This window comes from Drosophila guanche, unplaced genomic scaffold (assembly GCF_900245975.1).
Source record: "Drosophila guanche unplaced genomic scaffold, DGUA_6, whole genome shotgun sequence".
NCBI lineage: Eukaryota > Metazoa > Arthropoda > Insecta > Diptera > Drosophilidae > Drosophila > Drosophila guanche.
Genome location: NW_022995752.1, coordinates 4,771,473 through 4,792,929, shown reverse-complemented (window position 1 = coordinate 4,792,929; position 21,457 = coordinate 4,771,473). Strand labels below are relative to the sequence as shown.

The 21,457-nt window shown below is 41.0% G+C and overlaps 2 protein-coding genes and 1 long non-coding RNA gene across 4 annotated transcripts; all 3 read right to left on the bottom strand.

Annotated features, from left to right (window-relative positions):
* Positions 1 to 161: 161 nt before the first annotated feature.
* LOC117588135 (rap guanine nucleotide exchange factor 2) lies at positions 162 to 9,877 on the bottom strand. 2 transcript variants are annotated; one of them, XM_034279225.1, is made up of 8 exons: positions 9,547 to 9,877; positions 7,634 to 7,773; positions 7,302 to 7,550; positions 3,400 to 7,207; positions 3,160 to 3,309; positions 1,660 to 2,181; positions 1,308 to 1,430; positions 162 to 1,046 (listed from the first exon to the last, which is right to left on the bottom strand). In XM_034279225.1, the coding sequence occupies exons 2-7, from the start codon at positions 7,661 to 7,663 to the stop codon at positions 1,363 to 1,365; spliced, it is 4,827 nt and encodes a 1,608-aa protein (XP_034135116.1). In that variant the 5' UTR covers positions 7,664 to 7,773; positions 9,547 to 9,877; the 3' UTR covers positions 162 to 1,046; positions 1,308 to 1,362. The 2 variants fall into 2 exon arrangements, with proteins under 2 accessions (XP_034135116.1, XP_034135117.1); XM_034279226.1 differs by lacking the exon at positions 1,660 to 2,181 and having other exon boundaries at positions 9,547 to 9,876.
* LOC117588139 lies at positions 162 to 18,768 on the bottom strand. The gene is made up of 3 exons (XR_004574099.1): positions 18,756 to 18,768; positions 9,488 to 9,494; positions 162 to 718 (listed from the first exon to the last, which is right to left on the bottom strand). It is a non-coding gene; the product is annotated as an uncharacterized LOC117588139 (long non-coding RNA).
* LOC117588138 lies at positions 13,498 to 14,243 on the bottom strand. The gene is made up of 3 exons (XM_034279230.1): positions 14,176 to 14,243; positions 13,722 to 14,112; positions 13,498 to 13,647 (listed from the first exon to the last, which is right to left on the bottom strand). Exons 1-3 carry the CDS (start codon positions 14,201 to 14,203, stop codon positions 13,602 to 13,604), a joined length of 465 nt encoding a protein of 154 aa, XP_034135121.1. The 5' UTR covers positions 14,204 to 14,243; the 3' UTR covers positions 13,498 to 13,601.
* Positions 18,769 to 21,457: the final 2,689 nt, after the last annotated feature.

Genomic DNA, 21,457 nt, shown 5'->3' with positions numbered 1-21,457 from the left:
ATAGGTTTTGTATATATATTTTATGTATATAACGGCAATCATGCACACACCAAAAATATATGGTATATATACTTTAGATTTATATTGGAGTCAAAAATGATTACATTCGGTTATGTTGCTTTCAAGTCTCAGGGTTTTTTTTGTTTCTGGTTGTTATTTTGTTGTTGAGTGTAATTGTACTTTGATGTTCTCATTTCTCGTATGTGGGCTAGAGTCTAGTCGGTATTGCATTTGTCTTTCATTACATTTCATTTTGTATCCTAACCTTCGCTAAAAAATACGCATAAATACAACGAATGATTGGAAAAATATTCGAAATCGTTTTCTCTCTCTTTGTCTCTCACTTTTTGGCTTACAAACTAAATATTTGGAATCGGAGCGAAGGTTTTTTTCAGCGTGTAGGCATAAAGTATATCGTATATATAAGTAGTATGTATATAGTATAACTAACTTGTACATAAGCATAAAAAATAAGTATACGTTAATGGAATTCACAAGAGAGTCTTTGCCTGTGTGTGTTTGAGTAAATGCTCACTAGTCCGTTCTGGCATTCGGAAACATTCGGTTCTGTTCTGTCTGTAAATGCCGACGTGTAAGTGAGTCTTCAAAGGTCTGCTTGGTGTGACGCGGGGTCTGGGTCTGCCTGCAGACGTCGTTTCTTCTACAAGAAAAGGCAACTACTAAGCGCTCGGAGGCGATGCATTTGTTTGTTTTGTTTCTGCCTGTTTTGAGGGGGAGGGGACCTTGTGTACAAAGAATTTAGCTAAATTAAATTAAAAATCGTAAGCCACTAGAGCAACTAAAATTAAACTGAAAGACACTTAATCTACATTATAAATTATATACGCGACACAATTGGGTTCCAGTTACTCATCTCTCTCTCTCACTTTTGGGCTACTCCTCCTTCTTCTCCGTCTCCTAATGCGATGAAGGGTATTAATGGAGATGCGTCTCTGTTTCTGCTTGTCTTTCATTCTTGGGTTTTTTTTTGCTGGCGAAATGGAAACCACACAACCATTAACAAAATTTGGCAACTCTACTATATGCTGAAAGGAAAAAGACCAGTTAGATTGCATTTGGGGATATATATTGATGGCACAGTGTGTTTTGGAATGAAATATTAGAACAAAGTACATGTCGTGTGCATGACTCTTAGCTGATAAGTGGATTTTTGTGTTATTTTCAGACTGCTTTCAAAATTCTCTTGCTATAACAGATAAGAACATTTTTTACAATCACAATTGAAGTCCCATCTAAACATTTCCTCATCCAAAACACACTGTTAAATAAATGCTTTCAGTACTCACAACTAATTAAATTAACATTTTAGTAGTTAAAACAGCACAATTTGATTTTATTTCATTATTGATTCATGGGTGGCATGGGGCATATGGTACACTTGGTGCTATCCATAAAATTTGGCGGTCCACCTGCGAAAAGAACCAACACACATTAGTTTATTATAAAAAGAATATATATGGGTGGGTGTTGCTATAAACTCAATTCGATCATTTATTTCTAAACACAGAAAAGACCTTAGAGACGCGAGACTCAATTCCTGCATTGCATTGGTTCTGTGGTTGTTCTGGTGGTTTATTGTGGGTTTTGGTTTGTTCTGCTGCCCTCCGGGTTTGCTGATCTATTTATCGCTGCGCTTACCATGCATGTGGTTGAGGTGCCTACTCGCCGCCGCATTGCTATGATGATGATTGTATAGACTGGCCAGCGGTGGCACATTGTAAGGCGGTGGTGGTGGCGGTGGCATGGCCAGAGATTGTTGTTGCTGTTGAAGCTGCTGCTGCTGCTGCTGTTGACTCCGCATGTGCATGTAGGCCGCAGCGGTTGGTGGTGCAGAAAGCTGTATGGTGGGTGTGGCGCCTACAATAGATGCCTGAGACGTTGTTTGTGTTGGTAGTGGTGGTGGTGTGGGCGTGCTGGGTGGTGTGTGGTTTGTGCTCTGGCAGGGACTGTTCAGATTGCGGGTGACCGCATTATTCGATATCTGCTGTAAGAGACGACAATCGGCTGCCGTGTAAACCGGAGGCGATGGCTCGTGTGTGTTGTGTTGTTGCTGTTGGTATTGTAAGTGGTGCTGTTGTTGTTGTTGGTGGAGGTGGTGCACCTGCTGTTGTTGCTGCTGCTGCTGATGCACATAGCCACTGTCACATGACGAAATGGAACCTGTTGGATGTGTGTGAAAGTAGGCGTAAAGAAAATGTTTTGGTCTACCATTGAAAGTGGATTACCCCACCAAAAGGGATAGCCATTCAAGGTGTGTGTGTGTGTGTGTGCATGTCTATACGTGTTTGTGTAGTGTAGTGTAAGCCACAACCAAATCCATAAATCACAAAACCAACCACCAAAATATTTTGAGGGAAAATCAAATGCAAGCAGGGAAAACCAGAGTCTAAAGCGCAAAATCTAACTTTTTGTTGGTCACTAAATGGCAACTAAATTTAAGCTACAGTTTATGTATAGTATAAATAGCTAATGATTTGAAAGGGAGATGCAGATACATATATATATATATAGCTAAAGGTATATAAAGAGGAATTATGTTGATTCTTTGTTCAAATGTATCAAAAGTGAAAGGACACTTTTCATATTGAATAGCACATATAGAGGGCAGACCATTTGTTAGTTAGCACAGATTTTGACCTAAGAATTCATTGTGTGTACAAATTTCACATAAATGAAAGGCTAAATTAGCTTTGAATGACTCAAACAGCGACCATTCAAAGCGAATGCAACAAAAATGATGATTCCATTTTTCCAATTTTCCATAAAAGAACCGCGAAACATTCGTTTTAAATCCGTTTAGATGATTAAATGCGCGAACATTTTTTGAAATTTTTTGAAATCTAATGAAATTTGTGGGTTTTCGGATAAACATAGATGGAAAATACCTTGGAATGAATGCAACTAGAAGTATAGATATAATTTGTAAACGTAATACGATTAGCAGTAATATCATCTATTTTTTGTATTGTTCACAAAGAATCAACATTATAGATCTGCTGCTCATTATAGCTAAAAAGAATCTTAAGCACTTTTATTGATATTTATATGCATCTATCTATCGGTTTTTAGTAGCATCTAAAAGCATGTGGTTTTAGTCCATCAATTAGCTGTGAGTCTCGTTGTAGAGCCTCGACTCACCGGAAGTCACGGATTTGCGCAAGGGTAAATCACGAAAGGTAGTCACACTACTGCTCTCCAGCGATAGATCCACCGATGGCAGCGGTGGCGGCGGTGCCGGTGTGTCCGAATGCGAACGCTCATGTATGGCCCGAACGGGCATTATGTTACCTGAAGCAAACAACAAACCATTAGATAAACAGTCGATATTTAATCCCCAGTTCGGGATTACAGAATTTCGTGCATTGTCTTTTGACTTACCTGCCGAAGCCAGACGTCGATGCGAACAGGGACTGGGACTCGGTGTGCATTGAGAGGCGGCCACCACGCCAACAGCTGTGGCTGGCGATGTGCCGCCCGTTGCTACACCCGTGCTGCCGGCCACAGGCGTCGTAAAACCATGCGCCGCATGCAAATGATGGAGGGGTGGGATGACGCCGGGCAGTGCCGAGTTGTGGCGCGGTATGAACGGCTGATGTGGCCGTATCTTGGATGATTCCGAGAGCGAGAGCATCTTCTTGACGGCCTGCGGGGAGGCTGTGCCGAATTTGGGCCCATTGTTGTGCAACTGCTGGCGCCGCTGGTTGTCGCTGGTGGAGCTCGTCGAGCTGGTGGTGGAGAGGGTGGGCGAACTGGGATGCCGCTTGCGCAGGGACAACGAGGAATTGGGCGCCGAACTGGAACTGGTGTGGGAATAAATGCTGAGCTGGTCGCCGGCATTCAGACTAGAGCTGCCGGCGCCCATACTCCCAGCGATGCTTACGCCACCAGCGCCGCCACTAGAGCTACCTCCACCACCGCTACGATGTGACGTATTGCCATGAGAGATGCTCCCAGAGTAGGTGGAACCATGTGAGGGCTCGCATTCCAGCGAAAACTTGTGCAGCAGATCCTCGTCGCTGAGTATTTTTAGGCTGTTCAGATACGCCTTCACGCGGCGCACCATTTGTGCCTCCTCGAACATCTTCTTGGGATTGGGAGCTGCCGTAGACTTCTTTCTTCGCTTGATTGTGGCCTGACCCGCATTCGCGGCTATCACCGTGCCAGCGGCCGCATTACTCTGCGAGGCGGACATCTGATTGAGCGAGAAAAGCGCATTCGAGGGCGACTGCCCCTTGAGCTCCAGAATGGCCAGCAGATCGTAGGGCGAACTGCACATGTGCGTCAGCAGGCGCACCTCCTTGGACAGCATTCGCAGCTTCTCAAAGTTGATCAAACCATCGACGCGAGTGTCGTTGCCCAGGTGTATGAATGTCAGATCCTTCTTCACAATCGGATAGAAGGGAATGATGGGATGCTGTGCCAGTAGCTCTGCAGAGACCAGCTGCCGATATTTGCTCATATTCCGCGATGGATCCATGAGATCCTGCAGATCGTTGAACAGCCGCTGATACTTTGAGGGCAGCTTCTCCCACGTGAGTCGCAGCCGCGAGACAGCGCCATGTCCCAGTCCCGAGATGATGGCGAACATGGAGTTGAAATTTCGACACTCCTTGCAGTGTCGAGCAATCTTGATGAACTGCTTGACGATCTTCATGCGTCGCACAATGTTGTGCTCGGCACAGATCTCGCTGACCACCCAGAACATCTCGCGATTCACAAGCTCTGAGAATTTGCTGAGCATTGGCACGCCGTACTTGGACTGCAGCTCAAACAGCTCATCCACGTACTCCGTGGACTCGATCTGTCTGAAGTTGGCAAAGTCCTGTAGCGTTAGCTGAATGGCCAATTCGTAGGCATTCAAGTGGAGAAAGTGCACACCCGATTCGCGCACCAATTCCAGGGCCAACTCATCGGGCACCAGCGGCTCCGTGCTGTCGTTTAGCTTGAGATAGTAGCGAGCCGCAAAGCTTATTCTCTCGGCGAGATTCTGCAGCTGATCGGGCAGGCGCCGCTGCTTAACCATGCCGCCCTCGCCCACGCTCACTTCACACAGCGAGAAATTCGAACTGGGATCGTGTATGCCGAATTCCTGGAGTGTCAGCATCACCACCTCATGGGCCGTGGTCTCCTTGTAGATGAGCACGTACTTGCATGTCTGATCCGCCTTGTAGACCTTCAGCACATGCTCCGGATAGTCGGGCAGCATGTGCGACTGCGTCGAGGTCGTCGTCAGTGTTGAGGCTGCCGATGGGCGATGGTGGAGGTGTGCGCCCAGATAGTTAACCTGTAACATGGCCGCATTATCGCTGCCGCCATCGTAATTGAGGCTCGTCAGGTCCGGATTCGATTGCGATTGATACAACCGGCCACTGCTGCTGCTTGCCACACAGCCATTGATCGAGGACTGTGTGGAGCTGCTGCCCGAACTGGCGGACGATATCTTGGCCTTGGGCCCCATCTGCGAGACAGGTTCGTTCAGCAGCGTGTCCGACGAGTCGTTGAGGCTGCCCACATGATGCTGCTGCTTGTTTAGGAGATTCATCTTGGCAAGCGCCTTCTGCAGACGCCGCTTGGGCGCCAGAGTCATGAATCCTCCCTTTGTGTCCTGCTGATCGGAGTTGGAGCCCTTCTTGGCCGAACTATTGTTGACGCTCTGCAGCAGTTGGGCCATGAAATTGGAGGCCATGCTGCCACCACCTCCACCACTCACTGGCGGAGTCTGTGGCGGGGCACAGTCCGGCTGATCGAGCAGCATATCCACGGAGCTGAGGCGCACCATGTGGGCTCGATTGCTGGCATTCGACAGCTCATCCGTGGTGCTGTCGGACCGGCCGTGCAGCTTGGCAATGTCATTGGCGCAGATGCGTCGCGGACTGCGAAGAACCTTGAAGCTGCCGCTGCCAGAGGACACACCGCCAGCACCCGAGGCACTGCCGCCGCCATGTTCGAGGGCCTGCATTATCTCCTTGAAGCCCAGCAGATTGCTCTTCACATTGATGCTCAGGTGCGTCGTGCCCGTGAGGATCTCATGCGCTCGCTTGCTGGTCACATGATCGAGAGATTGGCCATTTACTTCGTGGATCTGATCGCCACGCTTAAGGCCCACATCCTGGGCCTTGGAGCCAGGCTCCACAAGCGAGATGTAGATGCCGACGGTAGCATTGCCAGTGGCTGCTGCCACGCCTCTCAGCTCGTAGCCGCCAATGATCTGGAAATTCAGCGGCTCGTCGCGCGAAGAGCGCGTCAAAGTGCAGCTTCTCATCCGGGCCTTGGCGGCACAGGCAATGTGCAAGAGTCGCAGCTGACTAAGCAGCTTCTTGCGCTCCAGCAGAGCCTCAAATATCTCCAGAAACTCCATCATCTCGTGGTCAGCCTCAAAGTCCGTAAAGTGATTGTTCACCCAAAGAAGAACGACGCGCGTGACACGATCTCGCAGCTCCTGCGTCTTGTGTGAGTCCATTTGCTCGAGGTCGAACCAGTGAAGCAGCTTGGCGGTCACCTCCTGCTGATTGTGGATGAAAATGCGATGCGTGAGAAGGAAATCCTCCACATAGGTGGGATCCGTCATGGAGTTCTCCTCGACAAGCTGTTGTAGCAGGCGCTCCGGTGTGCCACGAATGACCACATGGCCGCGTTTCATGTTCAGAGAGGCTGCCGCACTTGTCACAGATCCGCTGGTAGCCTCTGCACCACTGCCACCAATGGAACGCAGCTCCGTGACCATCACCACACGTCCCTGCTCATCCTCATGGCGACGTGTGTTCTCCTCGCCCTGATGCTGAATGCGATAGTAGTCCGTCTGCGTGATGCACACAAACTGGCAATCGTCACACTTGGTGCGCATCACTCCGCGATGATAGAGCTTATCCATTGTGGGTAGGATGCCAAAGGAGTCGCCCATCTGCAGCTCCTCGCGTGTGCCATTAGCATGTTCGATCTCTACAGCCCCATTGATCAGCACCGACCATGAATCGAGCTCCTCGCCATCCGACATGACCACAGTGCCGGCTTTATCAACCACAGCAAAGACCATCACGGAGCAAAGAGCACGCCGCACTGCCAGGGTGATGTTGGTAAAGGCCTTTAAGCCTTGGGTGAACTCCAGCAGAATCTCTACATCGTCTTCGCTGCGCTCCGAGGGATCCTTTTCCAAGCAATCGCGCACAGCGTCCCGCACATTTAAACTCTGAACGAGGACAGTAAAAGATAGTAAATTAGAGAGCGAGTCGATTGAGACTTAAAGGATTGTTCCCTTAAATTATGATATGACCATCACTCACATCCATACTCTCTGCGAGATCCTCCTCGTCCGAGTCCACAACGGACTCCACCAGGCCGGAGAGATCAATCTCTTCGGCCTCCAGCGATGAGGCATAGTTAGAGGCCATCGTATCGCTGCCGCTGTACGCAGAACTTGTGTCACTCGAATGCGATCCTCGGTTGCATTTTTGATGCAACTCCGGACGATTGATGGTTGTGCTACCCACAACCGCCCCTCCCGATGTGGCTGTGGTGCTTGTGGGTGGATACTGCAGGGAAGGAAACATGTAAGTTAATCGATAAACAATGGGCATGTATCTTTCTATAGACAGCCGGACAGAGCGACACTCACATGATGTCTGATATGATGATATGGATCCATGAGGCGCGTTGCTGCTGCTGTTAGTGCGGGCCGCAGACGAAGCTACGGCATGCCACCACCTCCCGCCGGATATGTGATATGTGAATGTGGACTCTTGACCCAACGTTTAGCTGTGAGTAAAGTTTAAGTTTACAATTAACATATAATGTGTGGGTGGGATTATTAAGTTCCTTATTTTCTTGATGTAAAGACTACCAGAATTAGGGGTTATCTCAAAAGTACTTTAGAATCTAAAAGAAAAAATCCTCCAATAGAAGAGAAACTCTTCCTTTCGATAGCTAGCTCAAAGCAGGCCAAATATAGATAAATCTCCCTTATTGCTGACTTAAAATATATCGAGAATACTTCATTTAATTATAAATCGCATTCGATAGCAGGCTTTTTCGACTGATCCTTCGATTAAAAAACGATCAAGATGGAATTCTTAATGGAAAATGAATGGCGGGAAAGCTATGGAAGTTATAGCCCTGCAAGAGTAAACATTTTGTAACCCTGTTATAACACTTTTCAAGACAGATCTCACAACGTGCAAGGTTTTAGCTGGGAAGCAAAAATAAATAGACCGGCAAGAGTCAAATTTTTGAGCCAATTTTCATGCCCATCCATTTTTAAAGAAAGATCATATCAGATATCATAAATCTCGGGGCACAGTAAAACAAAGCCCCACAAAAAGAGAGTACGAAATCTTTTAGCTAAAACAAAACAAAAATTGCTGTGAGATTTTGTTGGTCAATTTTGTAGCAAAGTTGTTGTGTTTCAGGTTTTTTGTTTCAAGTCTTTTGTTGCGGCTTTTTGTGCTACTTTTTTTGGGCTTTGGCGTAGGCTATTTGTAGGGTAGTAGTAGGGTTGTGAGGGCAATATGATTTAGTGCAGATGTTTGCAAATTAAGAAGTGCATCAGTTTCAGCTTTAAGATCGCAACACAGTATTAGACACTTATTAATAGAAAAATCCATAGACACACATCTTGTTGAATTCAATTGATAAGCCAACAAATAATCAAAATGTATCTGTAAGTGTTTTTGTATATTTCTACTAAAGTTGAACAAAATCTTAACCCTATAAATCTTGATTTTCATAAGAACATTTGATCTTAAGCCATATCTTATCATTCACAATGCATATCATCCAATTTCAAGAGAAATAATTCCCCACCAACAGGGTATCAAAATCATCCACACCTGCAGCTGATCTCTTTTTCCACCTTTTGTACCAGTTTTTTGTTGCTGCTTTTGTTTCCCCGTACCGAGCACTCACTTTCATTTTCTGCAACAACAAAAACCTAAAACAAAAAACACACGACACAGAAACAATGTTGCTAATAAATTGAGTTAAGTGAGTGAAAGAGAGGGCAATCAAATTCTCATGCAATTGAGTCTGCGCTGCTGCCGACGGCTAAACATCGACGTTGACTGCGCTGACAGAGAGCTGAGCTGCTCATAGGTATGTTTGTATGTTCGTGTGGGAGCCAAAGCTGCTGCTGCTGCTACTGTACATGTGTGTGTGTTAGTGGGCTTGATTGTTCACAAGCGTGTGTGTGGGGGCGAAGAGCGACACAGAAAAATAATAAAACCAAATAAATTGTAGGCGACGACTTCCGTTCGGTCGTTCGGCTGGGGATAAGAGCGAATAATAATAAGAGCAGTTGCAAAATCAAAGTGAAATAAATAAAACACACTTTGCACCACGCACACAAGCACAGCTGCACGCAGGGGCTCACCACACAGACACGAAATATGGGCGTGTTTTTGTACAGTTCAATGATTTTGATACGAAGGGGGAGCGCGACCATCCGTAAGCCTTTTGAAGGCACATCTTTATACACTGTATTTCTATATATTGCACTATCCATCCTGGTGCTGCACTGTCTATAATTATACGCACATTTCTCTTTTCTTCTTCCACCGCTCTTTCTCTTTTGCCCGCTGCCCTTTGCGTACACTCTTTGGCATAAAGAAATTTCAGGCAGCAGCAAACGCGACACCACAGTGTGTGTGTATTGGTATTGTGCTGCGCATTGTTGGAATTTTTTTCTGTACGATTTCCACTGGAGCTTGTTTTCACTAAAATGCTTTCGATTTTTTTAGGTTTTCCGATTGCAGCTTGCTGGATGGTGGTTTATAACTTGATATTGCACTCGAAATTATATTAAATAGGTTTAGAAATTGCCATTTTAATTTAGAAAAAAACTAAAAGTCCGACGCGTATTATAGTGTGACCGACTGCCAACGATTCTAGGCAGTGTGACAGGGCCTCGTAAATATACCAAAATATACCATTGCATCTTCAAAATATAACGTAAGTATACCGAAGTCTTAAATCAGATTCCTCGATTTTGATGTTCTGTTTAATATTACTAGCTAGTTAGTGGACTCCGCGCTAAACAAATTATTTTATTCAATTTATCAAACAATTATCCACAAGATTATCTAGTTTTCAAAATATTCAAAATAACAATAATTTACTCCGATTGAAGAATAATTAATCATTTGTATTGGACTGTATACCTTATGACCTTATGACATTACTACTACACACTTTCTACATACCAATAACATATTTAGCATAGTATTGAAATATTAACAAAATATTTCAAGGATTCAATGTCTATTTAAGATCAAAGATAAATCTAATTAAAGACATATGGAAATGAAAAGGAACTCCTTAGCGCCTTATTCTGCCATTATGGTTATTTTGCTATACAAGCCATTGTATTGTATTAATTTTGAATTGAGTGTAATTGCCATTTTGAAATAAATTCACCCAAGCGTGCGAGTGGCGCTCTAAGAAATAACATAACAGAAGCACATTTGAATTCTAACGCAGATTTCCATGTTAACTTAACAGGTGTCGCTTGCTGGTATTTTCGTACTGCTTGACACACGCACACATGCAAAATAAAGGACAACGCGCGTCATTTTAAAGATGAGTGAGGATTATATATTATGTACATATTGGTTATTATATGTTGGTTGTAGAATAAGATTAGTTTAGATCAAATAATGCCACACAGAACACAGATTTACAAAAATTAAGATTAAACCATGAATATCATATATTATGTAAATAATATACATGTACATTTGTATGCGTCAGTGGTACGTAAAATCTCACTTACCGATTTTCTGCCATTTTTTACACTTATTTCATTGGTCTTTTTTGAACGGAATATCCCTTAAATTTTGTTTTTAACTTTCGTTTTGGTTTTTTATATTTGCTGATTTTTAAAATGTTTTTCTTAAAGCACTAACCAAATAGTATAGTAGATTGTCAATTCAAAGGAAGCGAAACGTCACCGCAGAATGTGCGTCGGGGGGAAGTCCCAGGCTCCTGCCAACGTCGCAGCACTAACCAAATAATATAGTAGACTATCAGCTGCCTATAAGCCACTAACCAAATAATATAATAATAACAAATAATAACAACATAATAATAATAAAATAATAACTGGGCTTTTGCACGATTGTATTTTTTTTATACTGGTATTCGTTCTTAGTATGTAAATGTATGTAAACTATTAACAGAGACACATATACAAATGTTAACTGATATCATTGACAATTAGTGAAAGCGCGAGAAACAAAACAGTAATTGTCCTTTTCATCAATTCAACTTTCGTTTAGGCGCCTACCACTTCGGTTACTGTTACCAACTCATGTAAGCACAAAAAAATGCGTTAAATTCAAACACCAAGTTGTCTGTTTCAACCTATGTACATTAGCAAAAAAGGTAAATTCCACTTAATCTACCACACCAAGAAAGTGTCCCCCAATCAGAAAACAAATTTTTATTGAAAGTAGTGACCCCCATGGGATGAGCCAACAAAAAAAAGGGGGCCTCAAAGGGGGTTGTGTACCAATTTCAATAAGCCGCCTCATCCTAATGCAAAAGCAAGCGACCTAAGTGCATGTTTGCGCCTTTATTGATGACCCAAGGAACGGCAAAAGAACATCCCCCTTTCCATATGCGGCTCTGGTCTTTGGTAAGCCACAAAAAAACAGCAGGAAAAAGCAACATGTTTCGGTTGCGTTTTTTGAGGGGTTCGCAGCCTATTCACCAACCCCCCTCCTTGATGCGGCGCACAAGGGTGTGAAACTAGCGCAACGAATCGTGGAAGGGTGCCGCTGGTGCACGTGTCTTAAAACAAACACAGAACTAGAGTCAGACTCCGCATAGTAAAGAAAATAATAAACATAAAAAAGGGCAAATCCTCGAGACGCCCATGGGCATACCGGGGATCATGGGGGGTGTTCTACTTGATGACTTTATGTCCCCAAGGTGGTGAGCAGCATAGCCGCAGCAACTGCCTCACGCAGTGCAGCGACAAGTTCTCCCCGGTCTCATGGCCTCCGGTTTTATCAGTGGCTTCTGTGGAATATAAAAAAGTTAAATTTATGTGTGTCAATAGTAAAGATTCGAAATTGAAGGATATTGATGATTAGCTAAAGGTTTTTATGGTTCAAAATAAAGTGCAGATAAGACTACAGACAGTAGTGAACTTCGATACACCTGGGGTTGCGGCAAAAGTCATAGTAGTAAGCAGATTTACAGCCATAGAGCCATGTACCATACGTTTTATTTGGCAAAACATTTGTTTGTGGAAAATGGCTAGAAAATAGTTTTATTGGTAAATTTACTGGCTCTCAAAAATTGTGGACCTATTGCGCTTTAAAGCTATCTCTAAGGGTTTTCAATAGTTTTGAGAGCTAGAGGGATATATTTTATTATACCCGGTACTCGAAGAGTAAATAGGGTATATTGTATTTGTGGGAAATAACAGTTGTATGTAACGCACAAACAAGGAAATGTTTCCGACCCCATAAAGTATATCTATTCTTGATCAGCATCAATAGACGAGTCGATAGAGCCATGTCTGTCCGTCTTGTTTGTCGGCTAGTTCTCAGAGACTATAAGAGCTAGAGCCACCAAATTTTGCATTCAGACTGCTATATGCTCACACTGAGATCAGTGTATTTCAGAAATGAGCCACGCCCCCTTCCTTCCCCCAAATCTACAGTTTTGAAGATAAAAGAAAACTAAGAAAACGCCATTCCGTAGGGAATAGCCATATCTATCAGATCACCAAATTGGTATCCGATCGGAGCATTATTATTGCCACAATGGAGAAATTAATTTCCAGTAGCTAAACCCACCATGTCCCGCAGCTTTTGTTGCTCTTTTTACATTCTCTCATTCACACTTTGTTTCTGCTTCACTCGGCCTCTGCCTCTGCCCTCCCCCTGATGATGCCTCTTCCGACTTTTAACCCACCCCGTCCCGCAGCTTATATTTGTTTTTATTTGTATGCGGGCGCTGCCTCTGCCTCTGCCGCGAGTCTGCAGTGTGTGGGTCTAGGGAAGGGCGGCGAGCTAAAGGAGCGTGTTGGTATGAGTAGTGTTGTTGATGTAGATGACCGATGAAGAAAAAATTGAAAATTTGACAAAACACCGCTAAGGTGCAGATGTAGTCCTGAGTGCCGGGTATAAAAGTTGTGACGCGTAAAAAGTGTCTCACACGTCCCTTCTCGTTTTTATTTTACTTCTGGTGGCATACTTCTTGGTAGCTTACGAAGAACTTGCGATCTCTTGTTTTTTATCAACTTTTTAGGGTCTGTAGTTCTCCACGAATCTTAGATCTTCCGGCAGTTGATTTATAAACCAAATAAAATTATTACTTCGAGAAAGATTCTGTAATTCCCCTCATATACATACGTATTTATAAAGCAAAAGAAAATGCTACAAAAAAGTCCAAATACCACCAGCAAAAATTAAATTTTATTCAAACAACTTTAAAAGTTAGAACGAATTGAGTACAAAAAATGCTTGTACAATTGTGCATATTTAAACATATATTTGATAATGTTTCTGATATTTGAAGGTTTTTAAACAGCACCAGTTCAGGCGAATACTTCATCAGGATCGTCTCCCAAATTGGTTTCACTAAGCATAGTCCTCCTCTTTACCCGCCTGCATTTTATCACATTTTCTAGACCAAGTCAATGAGCATGAAAATTAATGAATAAGTTCTGTCTCACTCTCACACTCCCACTCGATACTCACATATGTTGAATTTTATGAATTATTGAGGCTTTATCTGAATTTGATTTCTTGAGGTACCGAACAGCATCATCGCGCAGTGTTCGATAGAATTGATAACAGTATCCCCTAATTTTTAGTTGCAGATCACTGCAAAGCCGCCACAGTTGGTTCTCTAGATCTAATCTGGTCGAGTTATACTTTTGGTATGACTGCAGATTCGCCAACTTCTTTTGATTGTGTTCGAGGCCCATTGCAAGTGCTTCAATCAGATAACTATGCCAACCTTTGTATTCAGAATTGCCGTAGACAAACCCTTTGATATTTTCCAATTCAGCTTTGATCATAGCATCGATTTGAATCGCCAGCTTCCAATCATTATATGTTACGCTGCTCGCTAGCTGCATCCAAATGCCTGCATTATAAATTAATTGTTAGCCTATAGAACTTTTATTTAAAATGGTTACTTAGAACTTGCATAAAATTAACGTAAATAAAAGCTTCATTCTGTAGCTTAGGGCTTCTTTATCAGACTAAAATTCTTGCCAACGAGTATAATGTAAAGCGAACCTCAGCAAAATCGATTCGTACTGGATGGATGGACCATCTAATTGCAGAAGTTGCCATGATAATTATGTTTATTTATTTATCGTGCGAGGCTATGGATATTTTTAGAGAATTATTACCTAAAATTATTAGTAATTGATATAAAATAATTCCCAATAAATCATTTTAAAAACGAGAAGGGAAGTGTGAGACGCATCTTACGCTTGACAACTTCTATACCCGGAACTCAGTCAGTGTACCTGTACCATATTGTTTTTTTTTTTTTCGAATTTTACATTTAAAATTTTTCCTACACCTGTCATCTACATCTACATAACGGCAACTGCAGAAGCAGAGTGTGAATGAGAGAATGTGAAAAAATCAACAAAAGCTGCTGGACAGGGTGGGTTTAGCCACTGCAAATTAATTTCTTCATTGTGGCTATAATAATGATCCAATCGGATCCCAATTTGGTGATCTGATATGGTCATTCCCTTAGGAATGGCGTTTTTCGATTTCTTTTATCTTCAAAATTGTTGATGAGGTTCTCGCCATTTTGAGGGGGCAGAAGGGGGCGGGGCTAATTTTTGAAATACACTAGTACACAGACGGACAGACAGACATGGCTCAATCGACTCGGCTATTGGTGCTGATCAAGAATATATATACTTTATGGGGTCGGAAACGCTTCCTTCGGTGCGTTACAAACAACCGTTATTCGCACAAATACAATATTTACAAATACCCTATTTACTCTTCGAGTACCGGTTATAATAAGCATAAATGATTTAAACAATTTAAAATGAAAATTTTTAAATTAATAAATTTGACAATATATAAAATTATGATTGAAATAACTAAAAATAATGAACCAAAAATTATTTGAAAACATTCTATGGATCAAAATGGTTTAGAATTATTAGTTTATTATTTAATGAGTTCAAAATTAAATTTGTATACCCGGTACTCGAAAAGTAAATAGGGTATATTGTGTTTGTGCACAAAAGTGAATGCACATATGTAACGCACAGAATGAAACGTTTCCGACCCCATAAAGTATTTATATTATTGATCAGCATCAATAGCCGAGTCGATAGAGAGATTTCTGTCTGTCCGGACAGTTGTGTTATTGTTTTCATTTGGTTTTTTCGAGTATTCTTGGTCTTATGATGATCATTTTTATTTTCAGTTCTACTCTATATGAATCCCATAGCTAACAGCCAATGTAAACCACAAGTTCTTCATCTTCTTCTTTGAAACATTTTAGGTCCGTTTGCAATGATTTTTGTAATATACATACATAGGTACATCAATAATATTATTCGTTTATGCCCTACCAAATATAAACCCTGTAGCTAGAATGCTGAGAATGTCACAACATTTTGAATAATATTCTTACGACATTAGTTCCTCGATTTAGATTTTGGTTTTTTAATAACTATGTAAATAATGTAGTCCCGGTGCTTTAAATTCTTTGAAACTAAAAAAGATTAGAATTGTCTATACTTCCAGTGGCTATCCTTTGTGCAATATTTCTGCTAACCACAGACTAACAACCTTTTTTCCCCACTCCCCCCCACACACACATACATACATATATATATGTATACATACTTATACATCCCTCCACCATATTCCCTCCACCCCCACACTTTGTTTTTTCAGTCCTAACCTAAATCTCTGAGCGCATTTGTTGCTCCCGGCACTTTTCTCCCTTCCTGCTCGCTCTCTCTCTATTACTTTTCCTTCCTTTTTGCTCTTTTCGCCTTTTGCTGTTTTCTTTTACTCACAATAAAATCAAAGATTGCGTCTGGGATTTTGTTTTCGCAAAACCTTAAAAGAAAGCCAAGTCAAATAAGAATCCAAAACCCTCCGGGGATCTCCATCTGCGAGCCCAGAGTTGCTGGCATGAGGGTCATGGGGCATGGGCCATCCGAGTGTGTGTGTGTCAAATAATAACTTATTGATTTAGATTGCAACTTTAACTGCTGGTTAAAGGTTGCCGTACAAAATATTAGCAAATATATAGACAGTGGCTCTCCGACAGGAGACGGTCCTGCCTTACTGCGGGCACTTTTTCCAATTAGCAACAAAACAAAGGGAAATCAAATCCCAATCCCAGTCCCAATCGCAATGCCAGAGAAAAAAAACCGCACAAATAATTACATTGGCTGCCAAACGCAGCTGGAGGGCACAGCCCAGCAAAAGCAGCAGCAGAGTACAGGCTGCCAGGAGAAACAAAATGCGGAGATGCAGGAGAAAGAATAGCCAGTGAGGCGCCGACATGTTGCATACTCTTAAAGACTGAGCGTTGCCTTGGTAAATAAGACAATTATGGTTGGAGCATGATTAAACGATCATATTTAGGTGATATTTAGGTGGTATTTAGGTTACAACTCGAAATATATGATCATCGAAATATATGAGAATTTTGTGATAAATTAGTTATTTTCTTTCATTTATTGGCTGAATAAAGTATCTATCCGAATAATGTATGGAAAACTGCACTGTCCAAAGTTTAATTGCCGTATCTTTAGAAAAAAACATCGTTAAGAACCATTGTTGTCATATTATCTGTTTTTTATATTGATTATGGCCTCAATAGATCCTCATTTTATGCTGCAATATAAGGGTCAGTGCATAGCTAACACTTGAAAGCTACAAAATTGGGTATACATATACAAGAATTGAATCATCAAAGACCAAACAAAATATGTACATCTCCATACCATCTCAATAGAATCTGTCCACGAACACTCGTACGTTAGCTACTTTCTACACTCACAAATGAATTCTTCTCTGCTTCACAAACCCCTCTTCAAATACACCATACTCTCTGTTAAATTGCACCCAAAAGATGTGTAACTTCCGGTTAGGGGATTAACTGTGTATGTTTGTGTTTTCTCTATCTTCGGCTGTCAAATTGACACCGGCAAAAGAAAAACCAGACACAGAACCAGCAGCAAAAACAATGCGCAGAACAGAGCGCTCTAGTCAGGGGGTGCTTGGGGGGCTATTGCGTGTCTGGGAAAATCTGTCTGTAATTGAGCTTGAGAGTCGCAGCTGTTTTGGCGGATTTAACAATGCGTTGACTATGAGCCCCATCCCGTTCGGACTTCGTCCCATTCCATTCTGTGTGCAGCAAGTACCGACTCGCTTCAGTTCTGTTCTGTGCTGTGGAGTGCCCCTCTTCCTTCAGCAATGTCAGATATTCTTAGTATACACCCAGGCGATCTTGCGCGGCACTGTGGGACGTGAGGGATATGAGTTTTGGTTTCAGAAAATCATAAATTGAGTTCTCGACTGATTTTCATGCTTTTTTGTAACGAGAGTAAAATTTAAATTGTATATTGGGATTGTTCGGAACACCAGAAAAACATATGTACATACATACATACATAGTTATTAAGATAAGCAATAATCTCGTCTCGTCTATCTCTTATACTAATTTTCATATCCATCACTCCCTCCCTCAGTACATAGAAGCACTCGCATATACCTTTCGTACTGCAGTGTTTCGCCCTTTTCTCGAGGTAGTCTAAAATATTGTCGAGAGCAATCCACATATTTTCTAACACTGCGCAACATCTTGTCGGTTTCCTTACACAAATCTTGTTCAGCCTAACACACCGAATCGGCCCTTTAAATTGTATTTAATCGAGATCAATCGTCACCAGCTTCCAACAAGGGTAATATGTTCTTTCTAGATGTCTAATGGAAATATTTGTAATAGAGCAGCTTTCCTGTTGAATCGCCTATCCATTATTAATGTCAGCTGTTTTTCCTAATTATGGCTTTATTTTTGCTTTATAAATCTCATTGCCAGATATGTTGACTCATGAATGCACTGCAAAAACTGGCTTCGTTTTGGGATGAAAGATCACTACTTTAGCACCACAAGTGTAATTAGGGTTCAATATAAGCAATAGAAGATAATTCTATGCAGAATTATAATTTACACAAGCAAACATGTTAATTCCACTTTTAATAGTCCTTCAACCACTGTGCTGTCTACCGACCTTATGGAACAGCCACATTTTCCCCAGCAATTTGAATTAATAAGTTTATTATTTTCCATTTTTGCCGCTGGTGCCAGTCCTGCTCTGTGGGTCCTGCTCCTGCAGCGACTTAAGCAGCGGATTTGTATTTTATGTTATTTAATTTGCTCGGGGGCTGGCTGGCTGTGTGTGTGGGTGTGGGGGGTTTGTCAGAGAGTCAGGTGCAAGTGTTATTGGGGCCAAGGATTTGTCCTGCTCTTAGGATGCGAAGGATGCGGCCTCAGCTGTGGGCATAGCACACAGCGGCTCAAAGTCTCATTTAGTTTTTGGAGGTTCTCGGATGCCACTTAAGACCCCATGCCCTTATCCATTTACCCTCCTTTTCCACTTCTCCCACCATGAATTTCAAGATGCGCTTCTTCCTCTCCATTTTGTTCTCCGTTTTTTTCTGTTTATTTCTGCTGAAATGTCTTAAGCTTACTGCATTTAATATTTAATTGTTGTTTACACATACTTTGTCTGTTTTTTGTTTTTAATGCTCTTACAATAGAATAGTTTATCTTGTTTAATTTAATTTTCTTGTTTAATTTTTTAACATGATTGTGCTCAACGATTCTCTGTTTTCTTCTGTTTTCCATTTTCCCATTAGGTATATGTTTTTTAATTTTAATTTTGTTTGTTTGTTGATCCGAAATTAGTTGATGTAAGTTCGTTGTGTGTGTATTTTGTTTGTATGTATTACATAATTAATAAAAAGAGTGTGTATTTAATTTAAAATGTATTTTTTATATTGTTTTAGCATATTTAACAATGCAAAATCAGCACTTATGATTGATATATTCTAAGAAATTAGAATGCGCATTTGCGTTGAATGCAACTCTTAAATAGAATTTAGGGCGTATAGAAAAGAAAATAGTCTTAGAAGTGAAATCGTTACCAAGGAAGTCCAATAACTAACTACCAACTACCCGACCTATGAGCTATGTAAAAAACGAAGCGCTACCTCTCAAAATAGAGTTAAAAAAATACCAGATTTTAAAAATTCTATAAAAGAAAGTTCTGACAGAAAATCAAATTTCAACAACCATTTCTGCCCCATATCTTTCAGCACAAATTAGTTTGCATCGAAGCGGAAAAATCGTGTCGGGTAGTGTACTTAATCCCAAATAACTGAAATGTATTGTAGAATCTCCCAAGTGATAATTCAGATCTGGAAAGTTACATAAAAAGAGTCTTTGGAGTCAAACAATCACTGAATACAAACGATGGTGATCTCCAAACCTCTTTTTAACTTGGAAATGTGACAATAAATTCATGAAGTTTTTTGTATTTGGCCTTACACTTTAAAAGTTTTAAATAGAGTCTTTACAGAAGGTCTAGGTGAGCTCTTTTGGGGAAATTTAGATTTAGTTAGAGTGAAGATCTTCTAAATGACATAGAGTTTAATAGAAAACAGTTCAGAGAACTTGTTCGCAGGAAATTCCCTGGAATAGAGATAAAAAAAGATCGTTTTAAATATAGTATCTCTTACATAAATATTTTGGCTCCAAACCACCATGGAGAAGATAGCAAGAGCAAAGGAATAGAGTGAGGAACTTCTAAGTATATCATTAAACCGCTAAAGCTCTTCTAAAAACCAAACTTTACGTCACATAAACCATCGGAAAAGGGCATGAAAATCATATTTAATATGCACATTCCCAAAACTTTCTCTTTTAAAAATTGCATTCCATTCTCGACGGGCCGAGCATTTCAGTATTAATTGAAATTCAATAATGTCTTTTATTCTGTTTCAAATTCCTCATATAATTAGCTTTTCTTTTAATATTTTGTTTTACTACAGCGAAACCTGGTTAAAGCTTTTGTATAGAATCATAGAAATAATAATAGATACATATGTATACACAAAGATTTTACATGTACAATAAATATAATTAATATGATTGGATTTTTCCTGGCTCTTGAGAAAAAACACAAAACCGAAAGTAGGGAGACAAAGGCACAGGGGAAATTTGATTAAAGGAAAGACATCGTTTTTGTTTTCTTTGATATGCTAGACGTCTAATTGACTTTTGTTAAGACTGTGTGGGGGAAAGTGTGTGTGTGTGATTAGCCTAGGATACTTGTAGAGCTCTTTCCTACAAAGCATTTTGCATAAAAGTTGTTTCTTTATTGTCAAAATTATATGCAGGTTTTCCATGTTTTGCTTTTCCATATGTAATCATCGAGTTTCATTTCCATCATCAAAATTCAATTTTGAGTTGAGATAGAGAGTGTCATGATACGAGTAGGGATGGTGTGGGTGTAGTAGCATCATATAAATATAAATTCATTTCGATATATACATTTTGAACAGTTTAAGCGAAAATCATGTGATCACGATACGAGATAGATCCAGAGAGAGAGAAAGATAGAGAGAGAGAGAGCAGTCAGGTGGAGGAGCGATAGGTACACACATATGTCAATGGTTTCGATCTGTTAGATTCTATTTAATAGAATACAGAGTTCTTTTTTTTTACTACGCTTACTTATATGTATGTATACATATCCATTCATTATTCAATTGATTTTCCAGTGTATATTATTTACATTAATTCTTAAGTTTTTTCTTTTGCTTCGTGCTGTTGTGTTTAGTGGGGGTTTTCTTAGTTTTTGTATAAGCTATTGACTCGGTTGTGTTCTTAAACTTAGGCTATGACTAAGCGATACCTGTGTTTTACCAGAAACAAAAAAATATGTATATGTATGCATAAGAGTACCATCTGATAAACGTGTTTTGAGAGAGGGATGCCATAGGAAGGGGATCAATACCGGGAGGGCCTTGTATTAGGAGAGAATATTGGGGAGATACCGGACCCTTTGTAGTAGTTTCTTTGAGGTTTATGTTGAATAAATGCAAATCTTGCCCCGAGATCGTACATGAATACTTATGTGCTCTTCTTTGGAATAGATTGTCTGGAAAGATGTTTGGAAAAGTCTGAAGTACCCCAAAATAAGTAACTCCTCCACAGAATTTTTGAGCAGATACAAATTTTTCCTGTGAGATTATAATTATTAATATTATTTTTTTAGTTTTTAGAGAAGATTTGGATCATTTAAAAAAAAATTATTAAAAACTTTAAACTAAAACTAAAACACGTCCCTACGTGTGAGACGCTTCTTACGCGTCAAAACTTGGTTGCCCTATCTCTTATGGTCTCTGAGTACTGAATGATG

Excerpts from the sequence above, each read along its gene's own strand:
- LOC117588135 (XM_034279225.1), bottom strand. The coding sequence starts at position 7,663 with ATGGATCCATATCATCATATCAGACATCAT. Across the intron at positions 3,310-3,399 it reads TCGACGTCTGGCTTCGGCAG|GTAACATAATGCCCGTTCGG; the intron begins GTAAGTCAAAAG and ends TGTTTGCTTCAG. Across the intron at positions 1,431-1,659 it reads GCACCTCAACCACATGCATG|GTGGACCGCCAAATTTTATG; the intron begins GTAAGCGCAGCG and ends TTCTTTTCGCAG.
- LOC117588138 (XM_034279230.1), bottom strand. The coding sequence starts at position 14,203 with ATGAAGCTTTTATTTACGTTAATTTTAT. Across the intron at positions 14,113-14,175 it reads TTTATTTACGTTAATTTTAT|GCATTTGGATGCAGCTAGCG; the intron begins GCAAGTTCTAAG and ends TTTATAATGCAG. Across the intron at positions 13,648-13,721 it reads ATTCATAAAATTCAACATAT|AAAATGTGATAAAATGCAGG; the intron begins GTGAGTATCGAG and ends GACTTGGTCTAG.